General features: G+C 42.7%; 1 protein-coding gene across 1 annotated transcript; it reads left to right on the top strand.

Annotated features, from left to right (window-relative positions):
* The first annotated feature begins 238 nt into the window (after positions 1–238).
* On the top strand, positions 239–16,844 carry LOC103188178 (fructose-1,6-bisphosphatase 1-like). Its single transcript, NM_001292882.1, is given in 7 exon segments — positions 239–504; positions 5,654–5,816; positions 7,315–7,407; positions 9,127–9,267; positions 10,482–10,619; positions 15,196–15,315; positions 16,547–16,844. Coding segments are annotated over 7 exon segments (1,017 nt in total). The 5' UTR covers positions 239–334; the 3' UTR covers positions 16,739–16,844.
* The last annotated feature ends 461 nt before the right edge of the window (positions 16,845–17,305 follow it).

Genomic DNA, 17,305 nt, shown 5'->3' on the forward strand with positions numbered 1-17,305 from the left:
GAACACGCTGGCTAACGTTTCCTCTCTCTTTCGCTCCATCTACACCCCTGATTCTGATTCGACTGCTCTGTAATGGGAGTTCCTCCTCTTTCCTGGTTAAATTTTGCAGGGGATTGGTGAAAAGTACTGAATCGCAAATGGTGCCTCCCAACTGCAGTTTTTTTGTGTGTGTAGGGGGTGTGTATGTGCCTGGCTTTGTATACTGTACTTATAACCAGACAGAGCTTCCTTGTTTCCTGTTTCAAATTGAGCAGTCTCTCTGTCTCTCTCTTCCTCTCTCTCTCTCTCTCTCTCCTTCACCTCCTTTACAGGATTGAAGACCATCATCTTCACCATGACAGATAACACTACTTTTGACACCAATGTTATCACTCTGAACCGCTTTATGCTGGAGGAGACCAGGAAACACAAAGGCACTGGCGAGTTCAATCAGCTCATCAGCAACCTCTGCACAGCCATCAAAGCCATCTCCTCTGCAGTCAGGAAAGCTGGCATCGCCCACCTGTAGGTATTCTCTGTGTTTTACAAGTGTAATCCTTACCTGACACCATAAATAACTTCTCTTCACTATGGGACGGGGGCGGGGAATACTAATAATATATAATAATCCTTGCATTTCATACAACGCCTTATCACTTCGTTGCGACATCTCAAAGCGCTTCACAGAATATATTGCAAAGTGGGCGAAGCCTTTGGGTCAGGTTATTGCTTATTCCTCTCCTTGTATTCTCTGGCTTTGGTACGTACACCTTTCAGATAGTACTTTGTTAGCAACCCCTGCATAAATTAACCTCATTTTTGTTTGGCTTTCTTTTTTAAAAGACAAAACTTTTGTGGAAATTGAAAGAATGCATTTTAGTGGCAGACTAGACTGCATAGTATTGAGCCCAACCTATTCCACTCCATTACACATTGATATTGGAAGGCAATAAAATTACAAGAAGCCCTAAGAATCTCTTTGACCCCGTCAGTCAGTTTAATCCACAGTACATGTGGATGTTCTCAATCCATATATTGTATGTGATCTGCTAGTTTTAATCCACATATTTCCTGAATCTGGGAAGGTACTGCTCTTTTATTTAAACAGTTTTACATTCACTTTTTATGCAGCGTTGTTCTCCCACTTCTCTCTGACTTATTTTGTGTTCTGAGCATTTTAATGCGAAGTGAGTAGACAGTCATGTGTGGCCTGTTTGTTGTGGAATTGAGTTGTGGTTTCAGTTTGGAGGTGTGGTCTTCAGCCTATCCAATTATCGAGTACAGTACTGATTGCATATTAGGAAGTGCTGCCTCATGCTTACATTACATTTCTTTACACTGCTTTCTTGTTTAAATTGGAGATCCTTTAACTGGCCTCTTCAGCTATCAGAAACCAGGACTTGCATGTCACTAATTCAGTATCACCACACATTGGTTCAATAATAATCCTTGCATTTTGATGTAGCACCTTTCACGTCCAAAGTATGTCTCAAAATGCTTCATAGGATTTAGTGTAGAGTGTCTGTGTATTTTGTAGGTGAAATGGTTTAAAGATGCCTGGAGGTTTGTCAACATTTTGTCCTACAATTTTATTTCATGAATTCATGCCAATCGTTATCTACGTTAGGTTTACAAATGTAACCTATTTTGATATATGCCATGCAAAATTGTGCTTTCAGTTTAGCTGTAGAGATGAAATCAATAGAAATGTTTAAAAGGAGACAGACACTTGAGTAGAAGCTTTAAAGGAATATGGTGAAAGAGTGGGTCGTTGGGAGAAAAAGATATACAAAGATCTAATAAATTGGTGGAACAGGTTCTAGTGGCTGAATAGTTGATGTTTTCTTATGTTCTTAACTGCTTAGGAATTGTACAACATATTTGATGTAGCAATACCCTGCTGGTAGGTAAAAGATAAATTGCTGAGGGTGACCTCCAATCCTGAAGGTATTTGACTCTCCTCCTACTAAGGTACAGTTCCATCAATGCCAGTTGCCTTCCCATATCTCATCCAAATAACTATTACTTATGTGTGAGCTTTGGCAGGGAATGTAGACAGGCTATTTGATTGCAAGAACATCATGACCGAGCCCAATCTTGCACTCTCCTGACATCCACAACTATACACTATCCAGCAGAGATCTCAAAAAATAATAATTGCATTTGATGTTTCGCCTATATCATCAAGAACGTCTCAAAGCACTTCACAACATTTCTGATAAAAAAANGGCAATGACTATATTTGTGGAGAAACAAGGCAGCCAATTTACACGTAAATTGACCAATTTTATCTGAATTGGTGGCCAAGACACCAGGAGAAGCTTCCTTTCTCTTTTCGAATCGTTGCACGGAACCTTTAACATACAAGCAGAACCAGACCTCAGTTTAATGTTTCATTCCAAAGGACGACGAGTTCACCAATGCCTGTTTCTCCAAACACTCGACTGGAGTGTCAGCCTCCTAGATGATAAGCTCAAAGTCCTGATACGAACCCTCAATCTTCAGGCTCAGAGACTAGAATGCAACTGAGCCGGGCTGATAAAATTGGGTTGTGCAAAAGGATTATACTGTAACTATTTCTCCATACAGATGTATAAAACTTTATCAAGCAAGAAAAAGAGAGAAAGATCTCTGTCCCCCTTTCTCTTCTTCCACCCCGTCTCCATCACATGGCACATGATTAGAAAAGGTAGTGGAGATATAGTACTCTATAGTACTCCACTTGTATCCAGGCGTTTTGTACTGTGCTCTGTTAGGCAACAGATCAGAAGTTCTCACTGGACCATACAGCAAACTTGCTGGTGCAGTTTGGTCTATGCTTACCTGCATTCTTTGAAAGCAGGAAGCAAGTGATCGGGTCCACGCTCACACAACATTATTATTTAACCAATGAATTTATACTATTGATGTGATCTGAAAGATGTGGCTACAAAATCATCTTTCGGTCTGCAGCATTGTACACTGCGGATTTGCTCAAGAGTTCAGTCTACCCTACCCAGCAGCGGAACTTTGAACTGTTTCACTGAAAATGGAAAATATTTACAAAACATTCAATTATTTACTGACTTCAAGGTCTTAATGGTTTAACGCATTGTTAACTAGGCATTGTGAAACTTTTAACAAATGTTTTTGTTAAAATTCTGTACTTATAACCAGACAGATATAACCATGTTTTTATTAAAATATTAAGAAATTCCATTATTTGAAAAGGCAATTCTGTCAATTATTTGGCATTAATATTTGCAGAAATTGTTTTTGTGCACTGACTAAAATGTGGAGCAGAAGGCTACATGTTTAGAGTGGAGGTACTTCCTCTGTCTAGCCACTAAATGGTTTATATGCAGTCAATGCAGCATTGCTGTTTACCTTGCAGTTAGTAGGAACCCGGTTGTTAGTCGATTGGCAGATCGCTTTTCCAGTCACACTTGGGATATAGTAATGCTGTTGCTTGCAACCTTCAGACTCAACAACAGAAAAAAAATTACATTTATATAGCGCCTTTCATGTCGGGGGGACGTTCCAAGGTTTCGAACATCAGTGTTTCGAACCTGAGCTGGAATCGGGGAGAGTGGAGAGCAAGTGCGGAAGGAGGGTGACCGAAGGCACAGACGAAGAGGAGAGTCTTGAGACGGGTCTTGAAGGAGGCAAGGGAGGGGGCAAGGCAGAGGGACTGCGGGATGGAGTTACAGAGGGTGGGGGCAGAGTGGCAGAAGGCCCACCCATCAATGGTGGGTCGGGCAAGGGGGTGGACGTGAAGCAGGCCGGAGTGGAGGTGAGAGTGCTAACGACTGAGCCAGGGTGACACCAAAGTGAATAAAGAATTAACAAATAAGGAATTTGTTGCATGTTTTCTTCTCTATTCCATCCTTTCCTGCGGAGAATCCATCCAATGCTTCCCTCTGTGACTTGACTAAATTTGGAAATTTGATGTGGTGTGGATGTAGGTTTAAGCTCACCCTTTTCTGCTGCTCCACAGTCATGGATGCTGCAAATTGCTGCATGACTTATTTGATCCAAATTCAAGGCTGTGTTAAATTGTGAGCAGCACCATTCGAGATACAAGAAAGTGACAAATAAGGGAAATAATTTGCTTATGCTAGCAATCTTTGTTTCTGCATTCATAATGGGATTTTCTATTACAATCACAAATCACATCATTTGCTAGCTATCAACTAATATGATAAACCCTTCTCAAATGCAGGTAAATACAAATGACCATCTTTATAAATACGACATACTCAGATATATTCACATAACTTTTACATTCATAAGTGTAGAATCCAATTACTTCTTTTAAATTTCTAAAATTTGATCAGTAACATCAGAGTATAGATCATACAGCTGAAGCTTTGGACTGTGACTATTTTGTAATACTGTACTGTAATGAAGAGTATCCTCTGGTGCTGCACATATCTGAAGCTCCCAAGGTTCCTATAGCTTAATGTACTCCCCTTTCTGCCTTATCGCCATGCATACAGCTCCTGTCATGGTCCTCTCTGCAACTCTCACACCAAATTTTCTCCACAAAAGGCATACATAAAAATAATAATCTTTGCATTTGAAAACAGCTTAAAATGTTGCAACGTTTCAAGAAGATTTCAAGATTTTTTTGTCAAGTGTAGTGGAAGTAACTGAAATAACTGACGGACACCAGGTAAACCCAGAAGGTAATTACCGATACAAACAAGTTACAAAAAAGGGTGATTGACGCCAGGACACTGAACTCATTTTTTTTTTAAAAGTTTAATATTGTGCTGGAGGATGGTAGGATGGGTATTCTAGAAACATGAGACAAGATGGGCTGAAGCACTGTCTTCATCTAAACCAACCTTGTAATCTCATGAACTCCTGAGATTACGTTCCGCCCACAAAAGTCAATCCTTTTTACAGTATATCCTGTGAAGCTCTTTGAGACATCTCGAGGAAGTAATAAGTTGCTATATCAAATGCAAAGATTAATATTTTACAATTATTCACTAAAACGATTTTAAAAAGTTGTACAAGGAGAACATATGGGTTTCATCTGGAGAGCATCTTTTACACCATGTGCACACCTCATTTCTAATGCGATTACAGTTTTGATATAAAGTTCTCCAGCAATACAGCTGATAGCTGTGTGTCTAAAAGTACTGGGAATATACTGTTTAATAAAATCATAATGTTGAGACAGTATCTTGTCTACAAGCAATTTATGTGGAGTCCTATAGCTCAGTGGTTAGAGCACTCGCCTCGCAAGCAAGGGGGTCTGGGATCGATTCCCGGCAGGGCGAAATATTGGGCATGTTTCCTTACTCCATATGCCTCTGTTTAACTAGCAGTAAGTAGGAATCCGGTTGTTAGCTTATTGGCGGATCACTTACTGTAGTTAATAATCCCTTCAAAAAATAGAATTAATAAAATTTGATCACTGTTTGTGGGACACTGCTGTGTGCAATTGACTGCCACTTTTCACCCACAAAATACGAAGCTAGAGAATACTAGAAGAGGGTTTAAGCAATAACTTGATCCAAAGGCCCACTTTACAATATATTCTGTGAAACGTTTTGAGACATTTCAATGACGTGCGAAGGCGCTATACCAAATGCAAGGTTATTGTTATATTATATATTTTATTATGATAATTTGTATGTATAGAACCTGAACACCAATGCTCACCTGTAAATACTTTTTCCAGTTATGGGATTGCTGGAACCGTTAACGTGACTGGAGATCAAGTAAAGAAGTTGGATGTACTTTCCAATGACTTGGTTGTCAACATGTTAAAATCCTCCTTCAGTACATGTATTCTGGTCTCTGAAGAAGAAAAGGAAGCCATCATTGTAGATCCAGATCAACAGGTCAGTTAAACTAGGATCCTTATGTAGTGTAAGGATGACTTATTGATTTAGAAGTTAAAACATAAAAGACTGGGGAATGGATATTATTGGATGTGTGTACTATACTGCTTTACTCTTGTGTATTTAAAGAATATATTTATATTTACAAAAACATTTGCTTTACTAATTACACCATCTACTATAGTCTGTAATTTCAGTTTTGGATGATAATATTATAATAATAGTAATCCTTGAATTTGTTTTATCACATCATTGAGACGTCTCAAAGCATTTCACAGGATTTTGATATTTGCATATAGTGATTGTATATTGGTAGACAATAATGGCAGCCAATTTGTGCACAGCAATGTTTCTCAAATAGCCAATTTTAATTGATGATTGTTGACCAGGACCAGAAACTCCTCCTTTTGAATAAAGTCATATGAGCTGTAACACCCACTTGAACAGGCAGAAGGGATCTCGTTTTTTCTCAAAAGATCTCCTTTGTTTTATTTGTTATTCATGTTAGACCCATGGATCTGCAATTATTTAGATCAGTATATTGTCTTTTTTAAATGCAATTGCTGCATTTAGCCATTCACAAGATCACAAGATAGGTTTTGGTTGAAGAAGGTCCTTTGTTCTTATCTCAACTTTCCTAATGTTCTCCCATCACCATCAAGCTTTTTTTTAAAAAAACTAAGTCCAGTGTCATGACTGCAACCATAATTTGTGCCAGTGATTAAATACCTTCTATGATGATTGCTAGTGCCTCACAAAATTCCTCCCTGGTCTCCTTCTTAAACCAAAAAGGCCCAATATCTCTTAATGTTAAGTCCTTAACAAAGGCATCAGGTACCTTTGCCATAATAATATCAAGTTTGTCCTAGGTAATAATAATAATAATAATAATAATAATCATACTTGCATTTGATATAGTGCCTTTGTCATTGAGATGTCTCAAAGTGCTTCACAGGATATACTGCAAAATGGATTGACTGCATATTTTGTGGGCAAAACAGAGCAGCCAGTTGCGCACAACAATATCCCACAAGCAACCAGGAAGTGAGTGACCAATTATATAATGCTGCGGGATCTTTAACATCTAAATAAACAAGCAGAGGGGACCTCAGTTAAATATCTCATCCAAAGGACAGCATCTCTGACAATGTAGCACATCCCTAGCACTGCATTTGAGTGCCAGCTTGGATTTTGTGATTCCAAGTGTTGATTGTGGGGTTTGAACCCAAAACCTACTGGCTCAAAGCTGAGAGAACTCGCCAGGCTTACACACATAAGATAATGCGTGTACTACAGAAATTAAATTGTAAGTTAGCAATATCCTCTCTAGAAACTTTTAATTTAGCATTTCAGCTATTTAGTTTTTAACCTTCACTGTTAATTTTATCTGTGATGCTTTAAACAAGTAACCACTTCTATGGCCGTTCTTCACAATTATGATACTGAAACGTTTGAAATCTGCCCTTGGTTATATTGACAATGTTGTTCTTTTTTCCAGGGAAGGTACATTGTCTGCTTTGATCCACTAGATGGGTCTTCAAACATTGATTGTCTTATTTCCATAGGAACAATATTCGCCATCTATCAAAAGGTAAGATTATCAACAATTAAAGGAATTATTTAATTTAAACATCTTAGGTTTCCATCAAGACAGACAGTTAGTTAGCATTAAATGTGTTGTTCTCCAGATTTGAATTATCTTCCCTTTGGGGAATTGATTGGGAGCTATCAGACGTTTCTTCACTGTTGATCACAATTTATTTCTCTAGTTGAAACTTTTGGGATTGTCGCCAATCTTGAATAAGTGAATTCACCTCATAATCCTCTACGTTTGTTTCAATGAGAAACTGCGCTAAGATTCATCAGTGAAAAGCATGTGAAACAAAATAATCCCAGAAGATTGATTCATGCCATGAATAAACTAGAATGATAAATAAAGATCATATTTTTAAAAAAGTACCAATATAGAATTTCAAAGAAAATCTAATATCTGACAATGCTTGAATGGTGAAAAACTTACAAGTGGCAATTGTGAGAAATGAGTACTACAATACAGGATAACTGCAAAGCAACTGAGGGATGAGACTATCAAACAGCAACGTTGACCATTTGGTAATTTCTCCCCTTGGATGTGTTGAGAATATCATAATAATAATAATAATAATAATCCTTGCATTTGATATAGCGCTGTTCACGTCTTCTCGACGTCTCAAAACGCTTCACAGATTGGACTGTAAAGTGAATTGACCGTATATTTGTGGGCAAAACGCGACAGCCAATTGCGCACAGCAGTGCCCACAAACAGTCGTGGATTGAAAATGACTAATTTATTATTTGTTATGTTATCAAGCACTCCTCCGAGCCTGCCATGCGTGTTTAACGTTTAGTTAGTTGCAAGACAACATTTCTACTAGAGCAATTTACATTCCACACATAGTTTACATGTATGAAAATCCTGTCTGAATTGTATCGACAAGTGTTGCAACATGTGTAGTCATAGGCATAGCTACATCGATGTGGAACTACAGTAGAAACACTACTTAAATAGATGAGATATAAAGTGTTACGAGTCATTAGGACAGCTTTCATTAGGTTGCATAGCATGTATTGTTAGTTTCTGGTTCATGTATCACCTGCTGGACTAGCTAGACTACTCTTGCTCTTTCCAAACAGCAAATCGGTCATTCAGACTCTGCCACTCATTTCAATGTGATCCTTTTTGTCAAACATCTGGTGTAATGCTCTTTTCAAACCCTCACTGGATCCTAGTTGCTTTATTTAGTGATTCTAGTCTGTTGCTTGTTACCCCACTGATCTATCATGAAGGACATTTACATTTTTAGAGTATTCAACTATCGTAATATGATATTCTTTCAATATCTATCCTAAAGAATGCCCCTGACTTTCTGTTGTATTTTCCTGTGGGTCTCGTGATGAGGAAATTCAGCTTTTCAATCCTGTTTCAGAATTACATATACTGTTACAGCATGGAATGGCCATTGGCTCAACTTGTCCCAGTGTCTGTATTCCACAGGAGCCTTCACCCTTCATAAACCCCTCTCCTGTACCCTCTTTTCCCTTCTTCCTCATGCAGGCATCAAGTATTTGAGGTTGTGACTGTAAAACTTAAATCACAAAAGAACAACATAGCTGTCTTTGTCATTAATGATCCTGTGTAAAATTGGTTATTAGAAAAATCCATCTTAAATGGATATGAACTAAGTTTTGTGCAAATGTTAACTATCTGTTTGATCTTCTTTTCAATGAATAAGAGCTCAGTAACTGATTTTGCCATATACTCTGTATTAAGACTTCAACTGACGAGCCAAGTGAAAAGGATGCCTTGCAGTCAGGCCGTAACATTGTAGCGGCTGGTTATGCCTTGTACGGCAGTGCCACAATGATTGTATTGTCGTCAGGAAGTGGGGTGAACGGCTTCATGCTGGATCCAGTAAGTTCTTACAAATGTTTGTTTACTTGTCTGCTCTAAAGCCAGGGTGCTAAATGTATTTAATATATGACCATTGACCTTTAGTATACATTACGGCTTTCAAATCTAATTGAATGTAAACTGGATGTGTGCACAATTCCAGACTAATTTCTCTTTCATCCTTAGATGTTAGGCTGGCTCAGTTGGTAGCCTGACACTTCAATATAGTGCTTGTTGGAGTTGCCATTCTTCAGATGAGACATTGAACCGAGGGCCTGTCTGCCTGTTCAGTGGACGAAAAAGATCCCATGGCCCAATTTGAAAACAGAAGGGAGTTTTTCCTAGTGTCCTGACAAACCATCCCCTAGTTAAAATTGGTCATTCGCTTCATGGCTGTTTGTGGGACTTTGCTGTGTATAAATTGCCTGCTGTATTCACCTAGAAAATATAGCAAAATAAAACACTAATCTTAATAATGTGAAGTGCTTTGAGATGTCCTCCCAATGTGAAATCAAATGCAAGGATTATTATTAGGAGATCATTCGGTCCTTTGAAAAGAGCTGCCCAAATCAATCCCACTCCCCCGTGCTCTCCGCACAGCCCTGCAAACTTGTTAAGGCATTATATCAAATGCAAATGATTATTATTATTATAAAAAGGAAAAGGAGGGCTTTTCCACCAGTTTATTAGATCTCAGCTGATCTTTTAAACCCAATGCCTCACCCTTTTGGCATACCCCAAAAAACCTCCTGTAAGTATGTAATTTGTCGGTAATGGCCACTTTCATTCAAGGTTTTAGTTTACAAGAACCAGCAGCAACAAAAGTGTTGCACTTGCAATCTTCAAAGTCAGAATTATAATAGACATATGGTCCAGTAGAGTTCTTCTGATCTATACACTAGTATCACTAGTATTAATCTTATCAGATCACTACCAGGGGAGGATCAGATTTGGCTGGGTCTGAATGCCTTGACCAATGGGTATCTCTCACATGGAAAATCTTCTGTTTGTGGCCTCATCTACCTTTTCATTCCTTTCCTCTTCAGTGTCCAACCCGTACCTATCCTCCCTAGGAGGGGAGGAAGAGCACTTTTAGATACCAGTGTATCCAAAAGCTGCTGTTAGCACACACAGTAAATGAGGGGAGCAAATTAGAGGGAGAAAAAGTGAAGAAATTAAATAGTGTGCAGTTTCTCCAATGTTGATGCATTCTTGCTAAATCTGTGTGTTTTTAGGCCATTGGGGAATTCATCTTGGTGAACAAAGACATAAAGATTAAGCAGAAGGGAAACATCTACAGTATTAATGAAGGTTATGCAAAGTACTTTGATCCTGCAATCACAGAGTACCTACACAAGAAGAAATTCCCCAAGGTAAGTAAAGGACATAGGAGACTTTCTTGATATTTATTATTAGGGCCATTTAGACTTTTATCACAATTCTGGTATTATTATCTGGACCGTGAATATTACAAAAACCTACAAACATCATTTGTTTTGTGGAATTTCTTAAAGTATCCCTTAACTTATTGAAGGAATAAAAGCAAGCGGCTTCTCTCTCTAGGTAAGTGCTTTCTCCTCTAGGAGTCTTAACGGTGCCATTTTGTGTGATCCTGAAGCAAACTCTTTTATGTTTGTATATTTTAGGCTATATATTGTTTTTGAGTCCTTTTTCTATTTTGTTTTAATATTGGTTTCCCATGGTTTTTCTGCCTTGGAGTCCCCAAATCTTCCCAAAGACCAAAAGTTAACTTTCAGCAACCAGGCAGGCTAGGCACCAAGCCTCCAAGCTAATCACTAAAGAGGAATGAATGACTTTGGCAGAGTCCTACCCTGTCTGCCCACTCTCCTGGTCACTGAATCATACTGAGGGTGATCTTGAAGAAAGTAGAGTAAAATAAATGCCAACTTTAACTTTCCTTTCTTTATGTTGTTCCTTTCAAATGCTTACCACTGTTCTCATTTTGTGTTTCACCTCAAACAAATTTGTGGGAGACGAGGTGGTCGAAGTAAAGTTTGGATCAGAACTTTTTTTATTCAGAAACATTCAAAGAATGAGATCTACCTGTGGGGTATTCTAAAATTGTTCTTTCAATCTCAAGGGTTCATTCATAACATTTCATTTTTATATAACCATGTATTTACATCATACTTAATTCCACTCTTGCTTCTCATTGCTGAAATGTTGATTTTATAACCTGACATCAATATTCTCAGGATTAATTTTATCAGATCACTGCCAAGGGAGGGTCACATAGGCTGGATCTCAATGCCCTGACCAATGGGTATGTCTTTAGATGCCAATATATTTAGAAGCTGCTCTTAGTCACTGGGTATCAGTGCCCAGTGTCATTGGCTGCCCCAATCTACGGGATAATGCCATCCACCTGACCGCTCGCTCCCGGTCCCCGCGTGCGCACTATGGCTGCCGCTTTGACCCGAGCCCCCTCACCCCCTCCCTCCCACCCCCCTCCTCTCTCCCCCCAAACCTCCCCCCTCTGCATCTCTCCCGCTCTCTCCTCCTCTCTCTCCGTCCCTCTCGTCTTCTATCCCCACTTGACCCTCCCACAACCTCCCTCTGTTCCAGCCTGGGAATCCTCCGCCGGGCTCACCGTGGCACTCGGCGTTGGCTGTCCAGCAGCAGCCACACCGACTGCCCCATTCCCCACCACACTCGCCACCCACCCCGGACACAGACCCGGGGAGTCAACCTCTCCTCCCTCATCCCCATTCCCCCCACCCCTGCCTCACAACCTGGACCCCCCTCCCCTCCCACACACCCTTCTGTCAACCGCTCCCTCCACATCGGACTGCAAAATGTCCGCTCCCTCTGCAACAAGGCCCTGGTCATCAACGATCTCATCCTTGATGAGAACGTTGATATCATGGCCTTAACAGAAACCTGGCTCACCCCAGGCGACACCTTCCCCCTCACGGAGGCCACGCCACCCGGCTACACCTCCCACCACATCCCCCGCCCCAACCGCCGTGGCGGTGGTGTTGCCCTTATCTCAAGGACACCACTTGCCCTATCCCCCTACTCCACTGGCTCTTTCCCCTCCTTTGAGCACCTCACCCTCTCCCACCCCTCATTCCTCTCCCTTAAAATCCTCCTCCTCTACCGGCCCCCTAAAACCTCTCCCACCTTCATCTCTGACATTTCAACACTCCTCACATCTCTTTGCCTCTGCTCCGATCGCCTCATCATCCTGGGCGACTTTAACCTACACTTCACCCCCTCCTGCTCCATCTCCACAGACTTCTCTTCCCTGCTCTCCTCACTCAACCTCTCCTTACACATAAACTCCCCCACTCACAGTCACGGCCACCCACTCGATTTGGTGATCACCCGGGGCCTCAGTGTCTCGGATGTCACTATTACCGACAAGGCCATCTCTGACCACTACTTCATCTCCTTCACCACCTCCACCCCCCTCCCCACCTCCACCAGACCCACCACCATCTTCTACCGCCCTTGGAAGAAGTTACCCCCACAATCCCTAACCGATGCCTTGGAGTCCTCTGAACTCCTCTCCCTCTGGCCTTCAACCCTCACCGACCCCTCTTCTCCTCTCTCCCTCCTCCACAATACCCTCTCCTCCACACTCGATACTCTTGCCCCCATCACTTCCCGCACTGTCTCCTACTCCCGCTCCTCCCCCTGGTACACCACCCACCTCCGCTCACTGAAAAGCCAGGTGCGGGCTGCTGAACGCACCTGTGTCAAATCTGGCCTAACGGTCCACCGACAAATCTGGCTGGACCTCCTCAAAATTTACCGCTCCACTCTAGCCTCGGCCAAGTCGTCCTTCTACTCCAGGATAATCCTGGAGGCGAAGAACAACCCCAGGCTACTGTTTTCCACCACAACCCGACTCCTCCGTCCCCCCCGCCACCCCGCGCAGGTCATCTCCTCCAACCTTCACTGCGAGGAGATGCTGGATTTCCTTGAATCCAAGATCAAGGGAATCCGCTCCGCGGTCACTTCCCCTCCAACTTCCACCCACCACCCACCCCTTCCCTCCCACACTCCGACTCCTACCCATCCTCCCCTACACACCTTCGTACCCGTTTCCCCACCCTCTGTCACTGAACTCATCCTATCCCTAAAACCAACCACCTGCTCCCTTGACCCCATCCCCACTCCACTCCTTATCTCCCAGCTCCACTTTCTTGCCCCACATATCACTGACATCATCAACCTGTCCCTCTCCTCTGGCTCTGTCCCCATTCCATTAAAAACTGCCATCATCACGCCCACCCTGAAAAAACCCTCCCTTGATGCGTCGCAGCTATCAAGCTACCGGCCCATCTCCAACCTCCCCTTTCTCTCCAAGGTCTTGGAAAGAGTTGTCGCCTCCCAACTGCGCTCTTTCCTTTCCACCCATTCTCTTTTCGAACCCCTTCAGTCAGGTTTCCGTGCTGCCCATAGCACAGAAACTGCCCTGGTCAAGGTCACCAATGATATCCTGACCATCTGTGACCAGGGCTCCCTCTGTCTCCTCGTCCTCCTCGACCTATCGGCAGCATTCGATACGGTCGACCACGCTATCCTACTCCACCGCTTGTCCTCCCACCTCAACCTTCAAGGCACTGTCCTTGAATGGTTTAGGTCGTACCTTTCTCACCGTCTTCACTTTGTCTCGACGAATGGCTTCTCCTCCACCCCCCGTACTGTCTCATGTGGTGTCCCTCAGGGCTCTGTCCTCGGTCCCCTCCTCTTCACCCTCTATATGCTCCCCCTTGGTGACATCATCCGCAGACATGGAGTTAACTTCCACATGTATGCGGATGACACCCAACTCTACCTTTCCTCCTCTACTCTCAACTCCACGACCACCGATGTCCTGACAGCCTGCCTGTCCGACATCGAGTCCTGGACGAGAGACAACTTTCTTCAGCTCAACGTGCGAAAAACCGAGGCCCTCCTGATTGGCTCACGTCAGCGCCTCCGCACCTCAGGCGCTGACACCATCAGCATCCAAGGCTGCACTCTCCACCTCTCAAAGCCAGTCAGGAACCTCGGCGTTTTGTTCGACCCTGAGCTGTCCTTTCTCCCTCACATCCGCACCACAACTGGCACCGCCTTCCATCACCTCCGGAACATCGCCAGACTACGGCATTACCTCACCCCTCACGCTGCTGAAACCCTGGTTCACGCCTTTGTCACCTCAAGGCTGGACTATGGGAACTCTCTCCTCGCCGGCCTTCCCGCCACCTCCCTCCACAAGCTGCAGGTCATTCAGAACTCTGCAGCTCGTGTACTGTCCCGCACCAGGACCACATCACTCCCACCCTCGCTCGCCTCCACTGGCTCCCCATCCCCCAGAGGATTGATTTCAAGATCCTCATCCTCACCTACAAGGCCATTCACGGCCTTGCTCCCTCCTACCTCTCCAACCTACTATCCCCCTACCTACCTGCCCGTACCCTCCGTTCCTCTGGCTCCGGTCTGCTCCACGTCCCCCGCCCCAACCGCCCTACCATCGGTGGTCGGGCCTTCAGCCTCTCAGCCCCAGGCTCTGGAACTCCATCCCCCAGTGCCTTCGCCGCTTCCTCCCTTTCCTCCTTCAAGGCCGGTCTCAAAACCTTTCTCTTTGACCGTGCCTTCAGCTCCCCTCTCGACTCTCTTCCCCTCCTCGCTCCCTCCCTTCCCTCCCCCCCTTCCCCCCTGACCATTTCCCCCCTGCTCGGGTCATGACCCAACTGTGCAGCGCCTTGGGACGTCCTCCTGACGTGAAAGGCGCTTTATAAATGAAATCTTGTTGTTGTTGTTGTTGTATCACAAGGGAGAAAATTGCAACTCACAAATGGTACATGCAAATGAAGTTCTAAATTTCCCCTGCCACTATTCACACATTGGAGTAACATTAATCCATGGGTTTTGCCTACACAGAGTGAACAACTTCCAATTTTCAGGAATATTAATCCATTTATCTTTAATCTGCAGTGCAGTAGCTCCCCCTATGGCGCCCGGTATGTTGGGTCAATGGTTGCTGATGTGCATCGGACGTTGATGTATGGTGGCATCTTCATGTACCCTGCTAATGAGAAAAACCCCAAAGGAAAGGTAAGAGTATGTGAATGAAGCACTGACATTTACGGATCATACAATACAATTTACATTTATATTGCGCCTGGAACTAAGAGACGCAAGCACAGTGGCTAAGTTTGCAGATGACACCAAGCTAATGAAGGTAGTAGATTCCGAACCTGAAAAAGATAGGTTACAGGAGAATTTGAACATACTTGGGAATTGGGCAGATCGGTGGCAGATGAAATTCAATGTGGAGAAATGTAAAGTACTTCACATGAGGACAAAAAATCCTGAAAGGGACTATTATTTGAACAGAAGGAAAATAATATGCATGGAAAAGGACCTAGGGGTCCTGATTGATAATAAATCGAAGCTCTCCCAACAATGCTCTGTGGCAGTGAGTAAAGCAAATCAGATGTTGGGATGTATCAAAAGATCAATAGCAAACCAAAATAGTGGGGTAATCTTGCCACTGTATAAATCATTGGTGAGACCATAGATAGAGTACTGTGTACAGTTCTGGTTGCCGCAGTGCAAAAAGGATATTGGAGAAATTGAGAAGATACAGAGGAGGGCAACCAAAATGATTGAGGGAATGGAGGGATTGGACTATGAGGAGCGACTAAGTAAATTAGGCATGTTCACGCTGGAAGAGAGAAGATTGAGAGGTGACATGATTGCTGCCTTTAAGATTCTAAAGGGACAAAACAATATAGATCATGACAGGCTGTTTCAACTTATCCAGAATAGTAAAACCGGGCAAAATCAGAACAAATCTACGCAAACACTATTTCAATGAGCAAATAGTGAACCTGTGGAACAGGCTCCCTAGGGAGACATATGAAGCAGGAAGTGTTGATTCTTTCAAACACAGATTAGATAGTTTTCTTTTAGGAAATAACATTGTATCTTAAAGCACTTCACACGGCTGGTTGGGGAGGAGGGAGGAAGATGACCAAAAGCATAATTGAAGAGGTAAGTCATAATATAGGCTTTAAAAGTGGAGAGAGGAGCGAGAGAGAGAGGGGAAATGATTTTAGACAGTGTTCAGTCCTCATTTGTATGCATGAGAAGAAAGCTGGGATGAGGCTGCAGTCTGATGACCTTGAATGTAAAATATCCAGCTAGCAATTAACTATCGAGGTTCAGAAAGGGAATATAGTCACATTTTTAGATTCATATCCCAGCATAATAGCCTGACTTAAGAAAGGAGATTGGTGAAAAGATTTGCATGCAAGACTGATCTCCGTTTGTCTCCTCTTAGCTTCGACTCCTATATGAATGCAACCCCTTGGCTTACATTATGGAGCAAGCGGGAGGCATGGCCACAACAGGTACTAAACCAGTGCTCGATATCGTTCCATGCACCATTCACCAGCGGATCCCAATCGTACTGGGATCCCCAAGTGATGTTCAAGAATACATTGATATTGTAAAGAAGCACCAAGCCAAGTAATATGGGATCAGTTTGGGGGTGTAACTATCTTTGCTTGAACTATCAGTATGTGATGCCTGTACAAATAGATATCACTGAAAGTGTAAAAATAAATACTTGAACCAGTCCCTTTTTTCTCTATCATTGAGTACTTCAGAGAGTCTTGACTTTATATTTCTAAAATTTGGATAAGCCTTTGTTGTGAAAGTGAAAAGAAAATAGCAACAACTTCCATTTATACAGTTCTCTTCAGACATGAAGACAACTTGGAGCACTACACAAGGCTGGTTGAGCAACGAGCGAGGGGGAAGAGGAATGTGACAGTGTATTTTATGTAATGAAGAGAAAACAAGAGTTGTGACATATACATGGAGATTCCAGAGAAATTTATTGGAATGGAATGCGTACTCTCTCTATGGAGGGATGCATCCTGTTTACTTAACTCCAAAGAGTATTAGGTACAGGTTGCCAAGAGTCAAGGCTTGGGGACCCCAGAGTGTGTGTTGGGGTACTGGTGAAATTGCATAGTTTGCCATTGAGAGCACTATCTGGCAGCTTTCCCCCTGTTTGTCCATCTAGGACCAACCT

This window comes from Callorhinchus milii, unplaced genomic scaffold (assembly GCF_018977255.1).
Source record: "Callorhinchus milii isolate IMCB2004 unplaced genomic scaffold, IMCB_Cmil_1.0 Scaffold1, whole genome shotgun sequence".
Taxonomy (NCBI): domain Eukaryota; kingdom Metazoa; phylum Chordata; class Chondrichthyes; order Chimaeriformes; family Callorhinchidae; genus Callorhinchus; species Callorhinchus milii.